This window comes from Chaetomium globosum, genomic scaffold (assembly GCF_000143365.1).
Source record: "Chaetomium globosum CBS 148.51 scaffold_5 genomic scaffold, whole genome shotgun sequence".
Taxonomy (NCBI): Eukaryota; Fungi; Ascomycota; class Sordariomycetes; order Sordariales; family Chaetomiaceae; genus Chaetomium; species Chaetomium globosum.
Genome location: NT_165980.1, coordinates 1,686,250 through 1,698,740, shown reverse-complemented (window position 1 = coordinate 1,698,740; position 12,491 = coordinate 1,686,250). Strand labels below are relative to the sequence as shown.

Sequence of the window (12,491 nt, the reverse complement as noted above, 5' to 3'; positions counted from 1 at the left end):
TCATTGACTCCCCTTTGAACCCCCCATATCCTCGACCGCGTCTGGTCTATTCCAAGTCTCGCTCTCCAGCCGATCCACGGCCGTGTACAGCCCAAATATCCGCGACCTCGCCTGCAGCATGGCCTGCTCCTGCAGCTCCCAAGTCTCCTGAAACCTCTCCAGCATAAACCCGGGCATGCTCGTCTTGCCGGCCATTTTGTAGTCGTAGACGACGATATCCTCCTCCAGCCGGCAAGCGACACGCCTATGGCGGTGCGACAGCACCACGCAGTCGAGGTAGAAGGAGCTCGGCGCTCGGCTCCCCCTCGGGCCGGGTCCGCAGCTTGTGGTAGACGGAGATCCGATCGGGGTACACCATCGGCTGTATGTCTGGGGTTAGCCACCTAGCCATCTTAGCAAGCCATTGGGGATAGATAGGCTTGATACCTAACTATCTGCCAGAGAGAACAAGAGTCGAGAAGGGAGACGTACAAACTTGAAGTCCGCCTTGAGACTGCGCATGATCAACCCCGTCGAGATGGGCGTCATCAGCTCGCGCCACTGCTTGTGGTGCGCCGGGTCGACGTGTACGGCGAAGTTGGTGATCCAGTTCACCCGCGCCGACTCGGCGAAGCGATAGTAGTTGACATTGTTAACGTGCGCCTGGTGGGCCAAGGCGTGTCAGCCCCGTGTCATCAAGTTGTCGTTGTCCCCTATCCCGTATAGAATAGAACATGAAGAGGGGCGGGATACCCACGAAGGTGTCCATCTCGCCCCAGGCGATCTCTCTGGCCTCCAGCCCACGCCGGCCGCCCGTCAGAAAGCCCTCGCTGCTGGCTAGTAAATCCCTCCACTCGGTCGCTATGACGCGCAGGACGGCGGCCGCCTGCGAGACTTGCTGGGCGTTGCAGCCGAAGGCGAGGCACTTGCCGACGCGCGCGGGCAGCTCGCTGGTCCATCGTGGCGGAGGGGGCGACAGTGGGGTTTCCCGGGGTTGGGGGGGTTGCTTTGCGGGCGCTGGCGGGCGAGGCGGCGGCGGCGCGAGAAGGGCCGGCGCACGCAGAGGGGTTGTGCACGGCGACATGCGCTCCCCGCGAGCCTTGTGGTGGTTGAGCGCATGGCCATGGCTGATTCGGGCGGGGGGTTGGCTGGTGGGTCAATTGATCCAATTGTCGTTACATGGGACAGAAGGGACTGTGACACGAAGTTAGGTGCTTGTCTCAACGTGCGCAACTACAAGATCGAAGCAAGCACGCAATCTGTCGTCGGCTATCCGTCGTCGGTCATCATCGGCTTCGGGCCCTCGGCAGGGCGGAGAGCGAGGACGAGTGGAGGTGGGGCTTAACCTCCGGGTCATGTCAACCGGCGTTACTTCGTACCATCGAACTTCACACTGCAGGCTGCGAGGACGGGAAATAAATTCAAGTTTATTGCGAGGACCAAATAATGGAAATTGCAAGTTCTTTATTGTACATACATGGAGTGAGATCATATGCTCGAGTATGAGCAGGTGTAGCTGCAAATTTACACTGTTGTGCTGCGCCAAGACTCAATTGAGCATGTCGTCACTTGTGCAACTGCTGCAACTCTAAATGAAGCCTCGAGACTCAACACCAAATGCCACCATCCGTGCTCCGGACCGGTATCCAATATATCCACGACTGCTACGACTGCAAGTCATGAACAAGATATAGCACAGACATCCCACCCAGCACAATGCCTCCGGCCCCGAACCCCGAGCTGAGACAGCAGGTCATTGCCATTTACAAGCGCAAGTCATTCCTCTCCCTCCATGCTCTAAGTATTCACCCAGGATATCAAGGGGCCATCATTACTTACACGCTCATCGCCAACAGAACTCCTCTACCTCGGTCGTGACTACCCCCAGGGCTACGACTTCTTTCGCCCGCGACTGCATCGAGCCTTCATGGCCAACGCGAACCTCACCGATGAGGGGGCTATTCGGGCGGGCATCGCCAGAGCCGACTTTGTCAGGAAAGGTAATGTGGTCATTGCGATGGGTTTCTTTCCCATGTTCTTACGGCAATCAGCGAGACGGGACGAAGTACTTTGGTGGGAACCAGAACGAAGCTAACAGCATGGGCCCTCATGATAGAGATCGAAGCGCTGTAAGTTACTGGGGCTCTCTCGCGATTTCAAGAAACACATCTCCATACATAATTGAGTGTTCCCTACTCTCCCATCCATTTCTCGCTGATCAACCATCCAGGTACTACCTCAAACGCTACCGCACACTGCGAAAGAGATACGACGGAGCATAGGATATCGAACGCGCCCACGACCAAACTGTAAATAGATAGCAAGCGAGTACAAGCGGTAGTACAACATTCACAGATCCATGTATACATCAGAACTCATGACCCGTCCCTTGCTCCCACGAAGCAGAAAGGAGCCCAATGAACCAGCCACCAGACCCCCAGCCACCTCGCGAGGTACAACAAACAGTAACAAGCCAAAACCCAGCCTTTCTTTCCTACACACACAACCAAAAAGTACACGGGGAACCATCACATCACCTCTTCCTCGCCCACCACGCCCCTATCTCCAAGCACTCCCCCCCAACTCGTGCCATTCTCCCTCACCAAATCATTCATCATCTTCCCCATCCACGCATCCCACTCATCCTGACTCTTCCCACTCGCCTCCCGCAGCATCGGCTCCATCGCCTGAATCATCTGCACCACCGTGACCAACGCCGTCCTCCGCAACGCCGCCGCCGCCGGCTCCAACCCCCTCCCCGCATTCCCACCCGCACCACCATCCTTCACACTCCCTCCACTCCCACCACCCCCATTATTCCCACCCCTCCTCGCCCCCGTCTCAATATAGCTCTTCCCATCCTTAGTCACCACGCCGCCCACCCCCTCCCGCTCCCACCGAATCTCCGACAGCGGCACGGCCAGCCGCCGCGACCCCAGCCCCGCCAGCACCTCGGCCTCCTGCAGCAGCAGCGGGCCGACCACGGTGCAGGGGACCGCGCACAGCGCGCGCGCTTCGAGGGCGCGGGATGCCCACCCGTTGTACTCGACGAGGAAGTTGTTGAGGGGCGTGGAGAGGGGCGTGTTGGTGGTGATTACGTAGGCGCCGCCGATGGTGTTGTTGTTGGGGTTGTTGGGGTCGGAGTCGCCGTTGCTGGTGGTGGTGGTGCTGTCGTGGTTGGTGGTGTGGTTGTGGTAGGGGTCGGAGGGGGAGGCGGTGGTTGTTGTGGGGGAGGGCGCGGTGACGTCAAAGTCGTCGCCTTCGGTTGGGCCGGAGGTGGTGGCGATGTCGGGGACGTGCGGGCGGAGCATGCGCACCAGGTGGTCGGTCTCCCAGACCTCGATCGTGCCGCCCGGGGTGAGGATGCGGATGTATTCTTCTATGTAGGCTTGCTGCATGTGCGTCGGCGTGACGAGCGTCATGTCCTTGACCATGAGGAAGTCGAAGCTGTTGTTGGGGAAGGGGAGTGGCAGCTTGCGGATGTCGTGCTGGACGAAGCGCCAGTTCATGGACTTGTCCGGTCGCGTGTCGGCGGCGGCGTCGCTAGAGGCTGCGTTGGGTGGCAATGCGACGATGTCGACGCCCGTAAAAGAAATGTCCTTGTGCTGCCCGCGCGCTTCGTAGTGCTTGTAGCACATGGTGCTCCAGAAGCCCGTCCCGCAGCCGATTTCCAGTATCCGCGGTGGCGGTTTGTTGGCAAAGGCCGGGGCGCAGATCGGGCGGCCGAATAATTGCATCAGGAGCATCGTCTTCAGGCTCTGGCGGTGCAGCTCTTCAAGATCGACGGGTAGGGGGTATGGTAGAGAGGGGTCGGCGAGGTAGGTCCGCCCGCTGCGGACGACGAACGGTCGGTGCAGGTACGCCGAGTCGGTATGTTCGCTCGAGTACATGGTGCGATTGCTCGTCGTGGTGGCGCCGGAAACGCTGGATATGCTTTCGGCCCGAGTGCCACCGTTCCCGGGCATCCTGCCCGTGCCGGACTCTGCATACGACGAGAGCATACCGCCGTGCTGCGCGCGGCGGTCGGGAAATGCAACAGCAGCGACGACTGCGCCGGGATTGCCGAAGGTATGGCCGGCCGTGGTGGCGGTTGCGGAAGCCGGGGTGCGGGCCGAGGCCGGTTCGGAATTGCTGCCGGCGCCAAAGTGTTTGGAGGATGTTTCGGCTGTGTTGAGTCGGGGCGTCGCCGGCAGCTGCTTGTCCTGGAAGTATTTGAATGACGAATGCATCCGTTCTCGTTCGCGGGTCGAATTACGGCGGGCCGCGGGGTGGTGTTGGTGGTGTTCGTCGTGGTGTTCGGCGATGGAGTCCGCACGGTCTCCCAAGCCCGTCGACGTCACTGCTGCTGCTGCTGCTGCTGCCCCTGATGAGTCGCCGTCGGCACCGGCCGACGACTGTTGCTGCAGCCACCCAGCGCTGCTGCCGTGCGGCGGTGGTGCCTGGTGCTCAGTGCGCCCGCCGCCGCTGCTGCTGGTGCTCGCACTGTTGGTCCTGGCGTGGCCCGGAATGCGCGAGCGCTTCTTTGTCGCCGGCGCAGATGTCGAATTGGAGCGAGTCGGCTTCGAGCGCGAATGCGGCGAGCCCTCGACTTCATAAGTGAGGTAAGGGGCCTTGGCGGCTGCGTATCCCGAGAGAAACTCCATTTTGACCCCAAGCGGTTTTTTTCCTCAATGCCACCCGCCAGGGGTTGCTGCGGCCGGGAACGGGGGTCAAAGGTGCCCCGCCCGGGCTGTCCGCGGCGCGTGTTCCGGTGCGTTGGGTGCTGCAGCTCCAGTGGGATGCTGCCGCTCAACCGCCCCAAAAAAACCCAAAACCACGCACCAAGCCGCTCCTTGCAGCACCCTCCGGCCGCCTCGTTTGGGGGGCCTGCGCTGCCGGCAAAAAGGCGCGGAAATTGGTTTTATCCCCTTCGACGTCAGACCTTCCGCATTCAAAGCTAAAGCCCGCCCGAATGCCCCAGGATTCCCAGTCACCGTGCCTTGGATTCCTGAGAAACCCCCCGAGCCGATCAACGGGGTACCGGGGATGCCGACTTGGACACCGCCCCTTTCTAGAAGCTTTCCGTGTTTGGGCCGGTTTCGTGTCCCTGTCACCTCCGGCTCCTGCCCTGGCTTGCCTGCTCGCCTGGATTTCAACCGGTGAGAGCTCGCTTTTTGGCGGAATTGCTGGCCGCCCTCTCCTGCTGCCCCTGCGATCAATCACTCGGGACTCGCAACTTTGCCAACTCGCCAACTCGCCAATTCGTCAATTCGCCCGTGTGCCCACTCGCTCAGCCCCGGCTGCAGCTCTTGTCTGTGACAGCACTCCCTGTGACAAGGGCTGAGGTGATAGGTCGTACCAACTAGGTGGAACTGGAACTGACAAAAGCAATGGGCGGCCAAAGAGGTGCAACGGGGTGGTATCTCGCAGTTGGGGGTCACCCGCTTGGAGCGAATCCGTGTGGTGGGGGAACTGGCCTGTCGATTGTCTGATTAGGAGTTGCTGTCCCGTGTGTAAGTGCTTCTTTCGACTCCTTAGACTTTTTCAACCTTCTCCAGAAGCTTCGTCATGGCCAATTCAACGACCCCCTCAACGGCTGAAAAACAGCAAGTTTCCAAGTTGCCGGAGGTCGTGACGCATAGCGCGAACTGGCAAGTCCAGACTTTTTAACGCTCCACGCTTTCGCGGCCACGGTCGGCTCTCTGGCTCCGCGACCCGGCCGAGGCTCTAAAAGAGCGACAGCGGGAGGACCTCGAAGGCACCCTCAGCTCTTTTCTGTTTTCTGAGTGGGGCTCAAGCGGCCGTGACGGTCCGAAGCAAGTAAAACTCGCGATATCCCACGGGCGGTTGGCTGTACTTGCAGTTTATTTTTGGAGATTGTTGGAAGTCGAAATGAAATAAGGAGGCGAAAAAGACCGCAGCGCTTGACAACTTGACCGGTCTAGACAGTCTCGTTGGTACCTAGGTAGGCACGCAGGACAGATCCAGGAAAACTGGTTCGGGGGCGCGAGACGGCGAGACACCAAAGGTGGGCAAGCCGACATTTAGGAACACGACACGGAAGCCAGAAAGTTCGATCGATGAAAGTCGCCGATGGCACGGCCTTTCCATTCGTCTTATTCCTTGCCATGCGAGCATTTTGCTCGAGATGGCCCCATGATGGTCTCTTAGCCTTCCCCCAGACTTTCCCCGATTCTGGCCGTTCCAGCTTCACTTGGGCCATCCCTTGCACCGCCCGCAACCAAGTGGTGTGGAGCACATGGTGGTGAGGGCACTTTGACCTTCCCCGCACTGCCATTGCTCCCCGTGGATTGGCTGTTTCGGAAGACCATTGCCTCTCTCCCCTGTTCGGCGCCGGTCCCAGGAGGCCACGGACGCTGGACAGAACGCCATCCGGTGTCCCCATTGGCTTTATTGGCCAGGCACATGCTCCTGAGGGGCGAGGCCATGGCTCTGGCAGGCATCAAGCTGGCCTTTTGGACCGCCGAGCGTCTGACCGGTCGCTGCACCGGCGGGCATCGTGCCCAAAACGCTGCGAACCATACTCTTTTCGAGGCTCGGCGGCCGCCATCCTGCGGTTGATGATCCTTTACCGTGACTGGTGTGCGAGGTATGCACGAGAAGGTGCGAGAGAGTGTGGGAAGCTGCAGATGCGAATGGTTATTTCCAAGTTCGGAGCCAAGTCGGAAATGTTGCCGAACAGCCCAAAGAACTACACAGTACCGGTGGCTTGCATCGCTCTGGAACGACGGCCCTCAGGGAATGGAGTTTGCTGATGTCGGATGCCATGGCTCCATGAAATGCCATCTCTCCATTCTGGGCAAACGTGTGGAGAGATCTTGTCAAGTACCTTGCCACTATGCAAATTTATGCATGGCAACGATAACCCCAGAAATAGCTCAACCAACCGAAGTCTAGAGTGGTCGGCGAAGGACAGAGCGAGAGCACATGATTCTCGTGGGAGCATTATCCAAGGAGTTATAACCATGGTCAATATCAGAAGAATGCGACACTTCCAAGACGCTGCTCACAAGGGAGGGGTAAACAGGCAAACACCCCTTGAGAATGAAACGTAAAGCATAAGGTGAAAAAAAATACGATATTACGGACACAGTCACTCGGAGGTCTTTTAAAAATGAAGAGACGGCCACTTGGGACTGTGTCATTTTCAACAATGTGTCTGGGTACCTAACTATGATATGATTTTTCACGTACATAACCCCAACCCTAGCGCCAACTACTTCCTTTTCCTCTGTTAGATCCATCCATTCAATCCAATCTAATCAACGATGTCGTGAAATTTACTATCCGGGAGCCTCTAGATCGCTTAAAAATGCTCTACTTCATAAAATTGACACCTGCAGAATCCTTTTTCTTTTCTTTTTTCTTTTTCAGCCTCGTAACCTCGACGAGCGCTGCGCCTGCCACACGTCAAAATCGCATCGTCCCAACGGCCTTCTGAAAATGAAATCATGTTTTCGACCATTATTTTGATTTTGACCTCAAGTTGGCAATGATGTGACTCTTGTGGTTAACTACCTGTCCTTGCTTGGTCTGCTGCCTTCGCCGTTTTCCTTTTTGTTTCCCAGGCCAGCTCATGTTCAGAGACTCGGGCGCACAGATCACACAGAGAGGCACCTGCCAAGGCGCGAGGCTGAAGATGGTGAATCACGCATCACGTGGATCCTACCCCACGTCAGGCCAGCCTGATTCGTGGCTGCAGGTGGGAGCTGGGCTGGAACGAAAAGGAGGCTCGGGAGGCCACAACCAACGGAGGCGGTTGACGCATTGAGCGAGCACCCACCCGACCACGAGTTACACTGGTTATCCACCACCACGCCATATCGTTCCTCTAGAGTATACATTCTCCGGCTCGAAACCATTGCCATCATTGCCATCAAAGGTTGCTACACGTGTTTTTTACATAGGTGAGAGAAACCCAGCGGTGTAAATTTCGTTGGAACCCGGGAGAGCAGAGCACGAATTACCTAGTCGTCACCGCGATTCAGCTGCTGCTGCTGCTGCTGCCCGTCGCCCTTTTGTCTCCATCCATCGATCGTGCCCAGGGCCCACATTCAGTCTCACCACTCCCCTTACTCCCACCACCACATCACGAGCACATCCAACACCACTACCACTGAATATCTTCCGAACTCCATGGTCAATTCGCTGACTTACGGCCCTGTCCCCTTCATTTCCTAGACTTGTAGCCCGAAGTACCGAAAACAAAGAAAACGAAAAAAATACAAAAAACCCACTCCGACAGCGAGCATCTTTTCCTCCTCTCCCAACGAGTGTGTGCGACCACATCACAAACCCTCCCCAAGAGCCGAACGACGACGATCTATCTTCGACCGGCCCCCTCCACACTTCAAGGTGGTTGTCTGCTAGTTATCGGCATCTCCCACGTGCCGGCGCATGGCCTTCTGAGCCAGCTGCAAACATCACAACACCGGGTGCAACAGCAGCGCGACTAGCACATGCATCTATGCACGACAAACCTTTTGCTGTGCCCCATGCGAACTCTGTTGCTTCGAGCTATCAACCCACCGCGTCCCCCATATCCTCGACCTTCTTCGAGCCCATCTCCCCGCCTCCCCACCTCCCCGCCCTCAGACCCGCTACACCTTGGATCGTAGATGGCAGATGGTCACCGCCCTCTGTCACACGCCTTTTCGAACCCACTTTCTTCCAACGGCGCCTCTAGCGACCGAATCGCCAACGAAGGTCTTTCTAAACTCTCTACTAACCCATCTCGCTACCGCCCCGCCAGCCTCACATTCCAAAACACCCCCCCACGGCTCCGCGAGCCAGAATCCGCGCGGCATGTACGGCCAGAACCACCAGCAAGGGCACAACTCCCGCATAAATGGGGCGCCGGGACGGCAGCAGACGATGCCGATGTTGTACAACTTTCTCGCAGCAGTCGGCTCACTCTCACTAGGCCCATGCGCAGCACTCACTAGGGCATACAGCAGGACCATGGCGGCGTCTCATCATGGGCCATTCGGCTTCTCGAGCGCGTCTTACGAACGCAGCTCCTTCTTCACAGCTGCAGACGCACACATCGTCTTCCGGGAGTCAGAACAACACTACGATACTGGGCGGAGCAGCTGCGGCTGCACAAGGAAGCGGAACGGGCGCATGCCACTATGACTGAGCAACACCAACCGCACTTCTATGCGCGGCTCAAGGCGGCCGAGAACCGCGGTATCGGCGGCGCCGCTCTAGGCAGCGGTGAATCCGGGCCCTCGGTCGACGGCGAGGACGACAGGAGAAGACCGTGGAGCCTAGAAAAGACGAACAAGAGGCAGGACTGGTACAACCTCGACATGAGCGGCCAGGGGCTGCGCGTGCTGGCGCCGCCCCTGTTCGCCTACGAGTTCTTGCAAGAACTCTATATCGCGTCCAACCGACTCACCTATCTCCCCGCCGAGATTGGCCGCTTGCGTCATCTGCGGCACCTGGACGCGTCGAACAATCTCATTCCTCGGAGCTGCCTCCTGAGATCGGCATGTGCACCAACCTGAAGTCGCTCTACCTGTTCAATAACCAAATCCGCAACCTACCCTATGAATTTGGGTCCCTGTACCTCTTGGATATGCTCGGTATCGAAGGGAATCCCCTCGATCCGTCCCTTAAGCAGGAGATCATGGCAGGCGACACAAAGAAGTTGGTTCATAAACTCCTTACGGACGCCCCAGGTTAGTCAATCCCTTCCGATAAGGTACCCCTGGGCCTCGTCACTGACCTTCTCCATTCTCACAGTACCGATCCCCCCTATCGACCGAAAGCCGATCGTTATCCAAGAAGATGTGTCGTCGACCCTCGAGCGGGTCAAGGTCCTCTCCTGGCAATATCCTGTGCGACAAATTCGCCACCTCTACGCTATACGGCTACACTCCGCCTCCTGCGCTCCATTGGGTTTACCGCAGCGAGAGGATTCTACAGGAGCTCCACGAGAGGGATGCGGATATCTTGTGCCTGCAAGAAATCGCGACCGATGTCTTCCGCGACTTCTTCAGTCCGGAACTGGCGCAGGACGGCTATAAGGGGGTGCACTGGCCGAGGCCTAAGGCCAAGACGATGGCTGAGAAGGACGCCCAAGCCGTCGACGGTTGCGCCGTCTTCTACAAATCCAGCAAGTGGATCCTGCTCGACAAGCAACTCCTCGACTACGCCAACATTGCCATCAATCGTCCAGACATGAAGAACCAGCACGACATCTTCAACCGGGTAATGCCCCAAGGACAACATCGGCCTGATCTGCCTGTTCGAGAGCAGCCAGACCGGTGCGCGGATGATCGTCGCCAACACCCCACTTGGCCTGGGAACCAACGCTTCCCGATGTAAAGCTTGTGCAGACAGCCATCATGATGGAAAACATTACGAGACTCGCCGAGAAATACTCGAGGTGGCCTGCTCTCAAGGACAAGAAAATGATCCAGCTGCCGCTCGAAAGAAGGGGGAGCAGCGCGCCGACGTGCCCGAACCCGGGCCGTCACAAGAATACCGCAACAACACCGACATTCCACTGGTCGTCTGCGGGTGACTATAACTCCACATACGACAGCAGCGTGTACGAACTGCTCTCCATGGGCCGCGTCGCCCCGAACCACAGCGACTTTGGCGACCATCAGTACGGCAGCTTCACGCGCGACGGCATCGAGCACCCCTTCAGCATGCGCTCCGCCTACGTCCACCTAAAGGGCACTCCCGAGGACCTGCCCTTCACCAACTACGTCCCCGGCTTCGCCGAGGTGATCGATTACATTTGGTACTCGACTAACACGCTCGAAGTCGTCAGCTTGCTCGGACCTCCGGACCGCGACCACCTCAAGCGCGTCCCCGGGTTCCCGAATTACCACTTCCCCGCGGACCATATCCAGATCATGGCTGAGCTCGTCATCAAGGCGAGGAAGGACAAGAAGATGGTTCAGGAACCTGATTTTGGCTCAGGGAGCGGTGATCGGAGGGGCTGATGGTAGTCCCCCCGGTGCGTCGCCGTTCTCTTCGACGTCAATCTCCTCGTCCTTCCGTATCCTGGGTCTGGTCGGTTTGGTTTGGCTTGAGCGTTTGGTTGGCTGGCGGGAATGGTATGCGGGCAATGAAGGGGGCGCGTCCATAGCACACGGGTTGATTTGGGTTCACCGGGCTGGGTGACTGGTGGGCCAGTCAGTTGAATGGAAGAAGGGGGAGAGGCAGTTCGGCCGGTCGGCTTGTCTCGAAGCTTGGCAGCTCGGAGCGGAGAGGGAAAGGGCAAGGGGAAGGTGCAATATGGACGTGGGTTCTGAGGGGTCATGTAGGAATATATTGCCGTTGTTTTTGTCGTTCCTACATGTATCTGCTTTGCTGCCATCTCTTGTGGGTATCTATTGGCGCTTGTCATGGTATGTGCTCCTTGACACCCACTTGCTTCCTTTTACGTGGGTGCTCACATACTGTGAAGAACAGACGAGATGACTGCTAAGTGGCCCAAAACAATAAATTTCACCTTTCCAGCAATTCTATCCCTTCCTCCTCGAGGATCGCCCCAAGGCCTGGTTGGAGTGCTAAGCCCGGCTCTAGCTCGCAGATATCTCCGACGGGGACATACAAATTTGAGATACTCCCAACACCCACCATGATCGCCTCCCACCACACGCTTTTTTTCGTGTCATGGTCTCCGCTTTCAGCGTCGGCCTCGAAAAGTACCATGTATTCCCGCCTCCATCCCAAAACTACAGCCGAACTCCGCTTATACCAACTAGATCGGGCATCCCCCTCGCCACCGCCCAAGAGCAATGAAGCTCTCCTAGATCTAGATCCAATCTCGGCCCCTGACCACGACCACCTTGTTGGGAGCCCAAACCTCGATGACCTCGATCTGGCTGCACAGTCCAGCGAAGGACCGGCGGCTACCCCCGGTAACGAAACGGTGCTGATGATGCTGCTGCTACTACGCCTACTGCCGTCCATCACAATCCTCGTTGCACTGGCACCCGGGCCAGCCGCCATCCCAACCACATGACTTGCGCTGACCTCACTACTGCCATCCTCCACGTCACTCGTGGCTCTGACATCACCACTCTCACTTCCATCCCTGGCGCTCGAACCTCTACTCCGACTCTCATCCCCAACAACTCCACCGCACCTAGCATTCCCCCTCTCACCACCCCCAACACCCACGCACCCAACACTCCCACCACTAACCCCCCCACAACCCTCTCCGCCACAACCCTCTCCCCCTCCATCTCTCCCGCCATCTCTCTTAGCATTCGGGCCTAACAGCTGTTAGACCGCCGTTTCTTTCACATACGCCGCACAGTCTCGGACGGGTGCATACCACGATCGATGAGGCAGACGAGCACCAGCGCCTAACTTCGAGAGTTGCTCGTTCAGGTCTTGCCAGCCGATGCTCGGTTACACAACCACATCCATATCATCCTTGTTAAACCTCGGATGATCTTCTCCATATAGGCCATAATAACGCTGATGCCAGCTAAACGGAGCCGAAGAGTTCCCTTCAAAACTTCGAGCTCCCCTGAATACGG

The 12,491-nt window shown here is 57.8% G+C and overlaps 6 protein-coding genes across 6 annotated transcripts; 3 read left to right on the top strand and 3 right to left on the bottom strand.

The window, feature by feature from the left end:
- Positions 1–1,063, bottom strand: CHGG_07371 (uncharacterized protein; the record flags this gene model as incomplete). The annotated part of the gene is made up of 3 exons (XM_001225026.1): positions 1–369; positions 472–642; positions 737–1,063. 3 exons carry the CDS (start codon positions 1,061–1,063, stop codon positions 1–3), a joined length of 867 nt encoding a protein of 288 aa, XP_001225027.1.
- Positions 1,064–1,695: 632 nt separating this feature from the next.
- Positions 1,696–2,074, top strand: CHGG_07370 (uncharacterized protein; the record flags this gene model as incomplete). Its single annotated transcript, XM_001225025.1, has 2 exons — positions 1,696–1,780; positions 1,836–2,074. 2 exons carry the CDS (start codon positions 1,696–1,698, stop codon positions 2,072–2,074), a joined length of 324 nt encoding a protein of 107 aa, XP_001225026.1.
- Positions 2,075–2,507: 433 nt separating this feature from the next.
- CHGG_07369 (uncharacterized protein) lies at positions 2,508–4,622 on the bottom strand (the record flags this gene model as incomplete). Its single annotated transcript, XM_001225024.1, has 1 exon — positions 2,508–4,622. The coding sequence occupies one exon, from the start codon at positions 4,620–4,622 to the stop codon at positions 2,508–2,510; it is 2,115 nt and encodes a 704-aa protein (XP_001225025.1).
- A 1,503-nt stretch (positions 4,623–6,125) lies between these two features.
- Positions 6,126–6,765, bottom strand: CHGG_07368 (uncharacterized protein; the record flags this gene model as incomplete). Its single annotated transcript, XM_001225023.1, has 2 exons — positions 6,126–6,602; positions 6,682–6,765. 2 exons carry the CDS (start codon positions 6,763–6,765, stop codon positions 6,126–6,128), a joined length of 561 nt encoding a protein of 186 aa, XP_001225024.1.
- Positions 6,766–9,110: 2,345 nt separating this feature from the next.
- On the top strand, positions 9,111–9,488 carry CHGG_07367 (uncharacterized protein; the record flags this gene model as incomplete). The annotated part of the gene is made up of 1 exon (XM_001225022.1): positions 9,111–9,488. One exon carries the CDS (start codon positions 9,111–9,113, stop codon positions 9,486–9,488), a length of 378 nt encoding a protein of 125 aa, XP_001225023.1.
- A 283-nt stretch (positions 9,489–9,771) lies between these two features.
- CHGG_07366 (uncharacterized protein) lies at positions 9,772–10,940 on the top strand (the record flags this gene model as incomplete). The annotated part of the gene is made up of 2 exons (XM_001225021.1): positions 9,772–10,194; positions 10,323–10,940. The coding sequence occupies 2 exons, from the start codon at positions 9,772–9,774 to the stop codon at positions 10,938–10,940; spliced, it is 1,041 nt and encodes a 346-aa protein (XP_001225022.1).
- Positions 10,941–12,491: the final 1,551 nt, after the last annotated feature.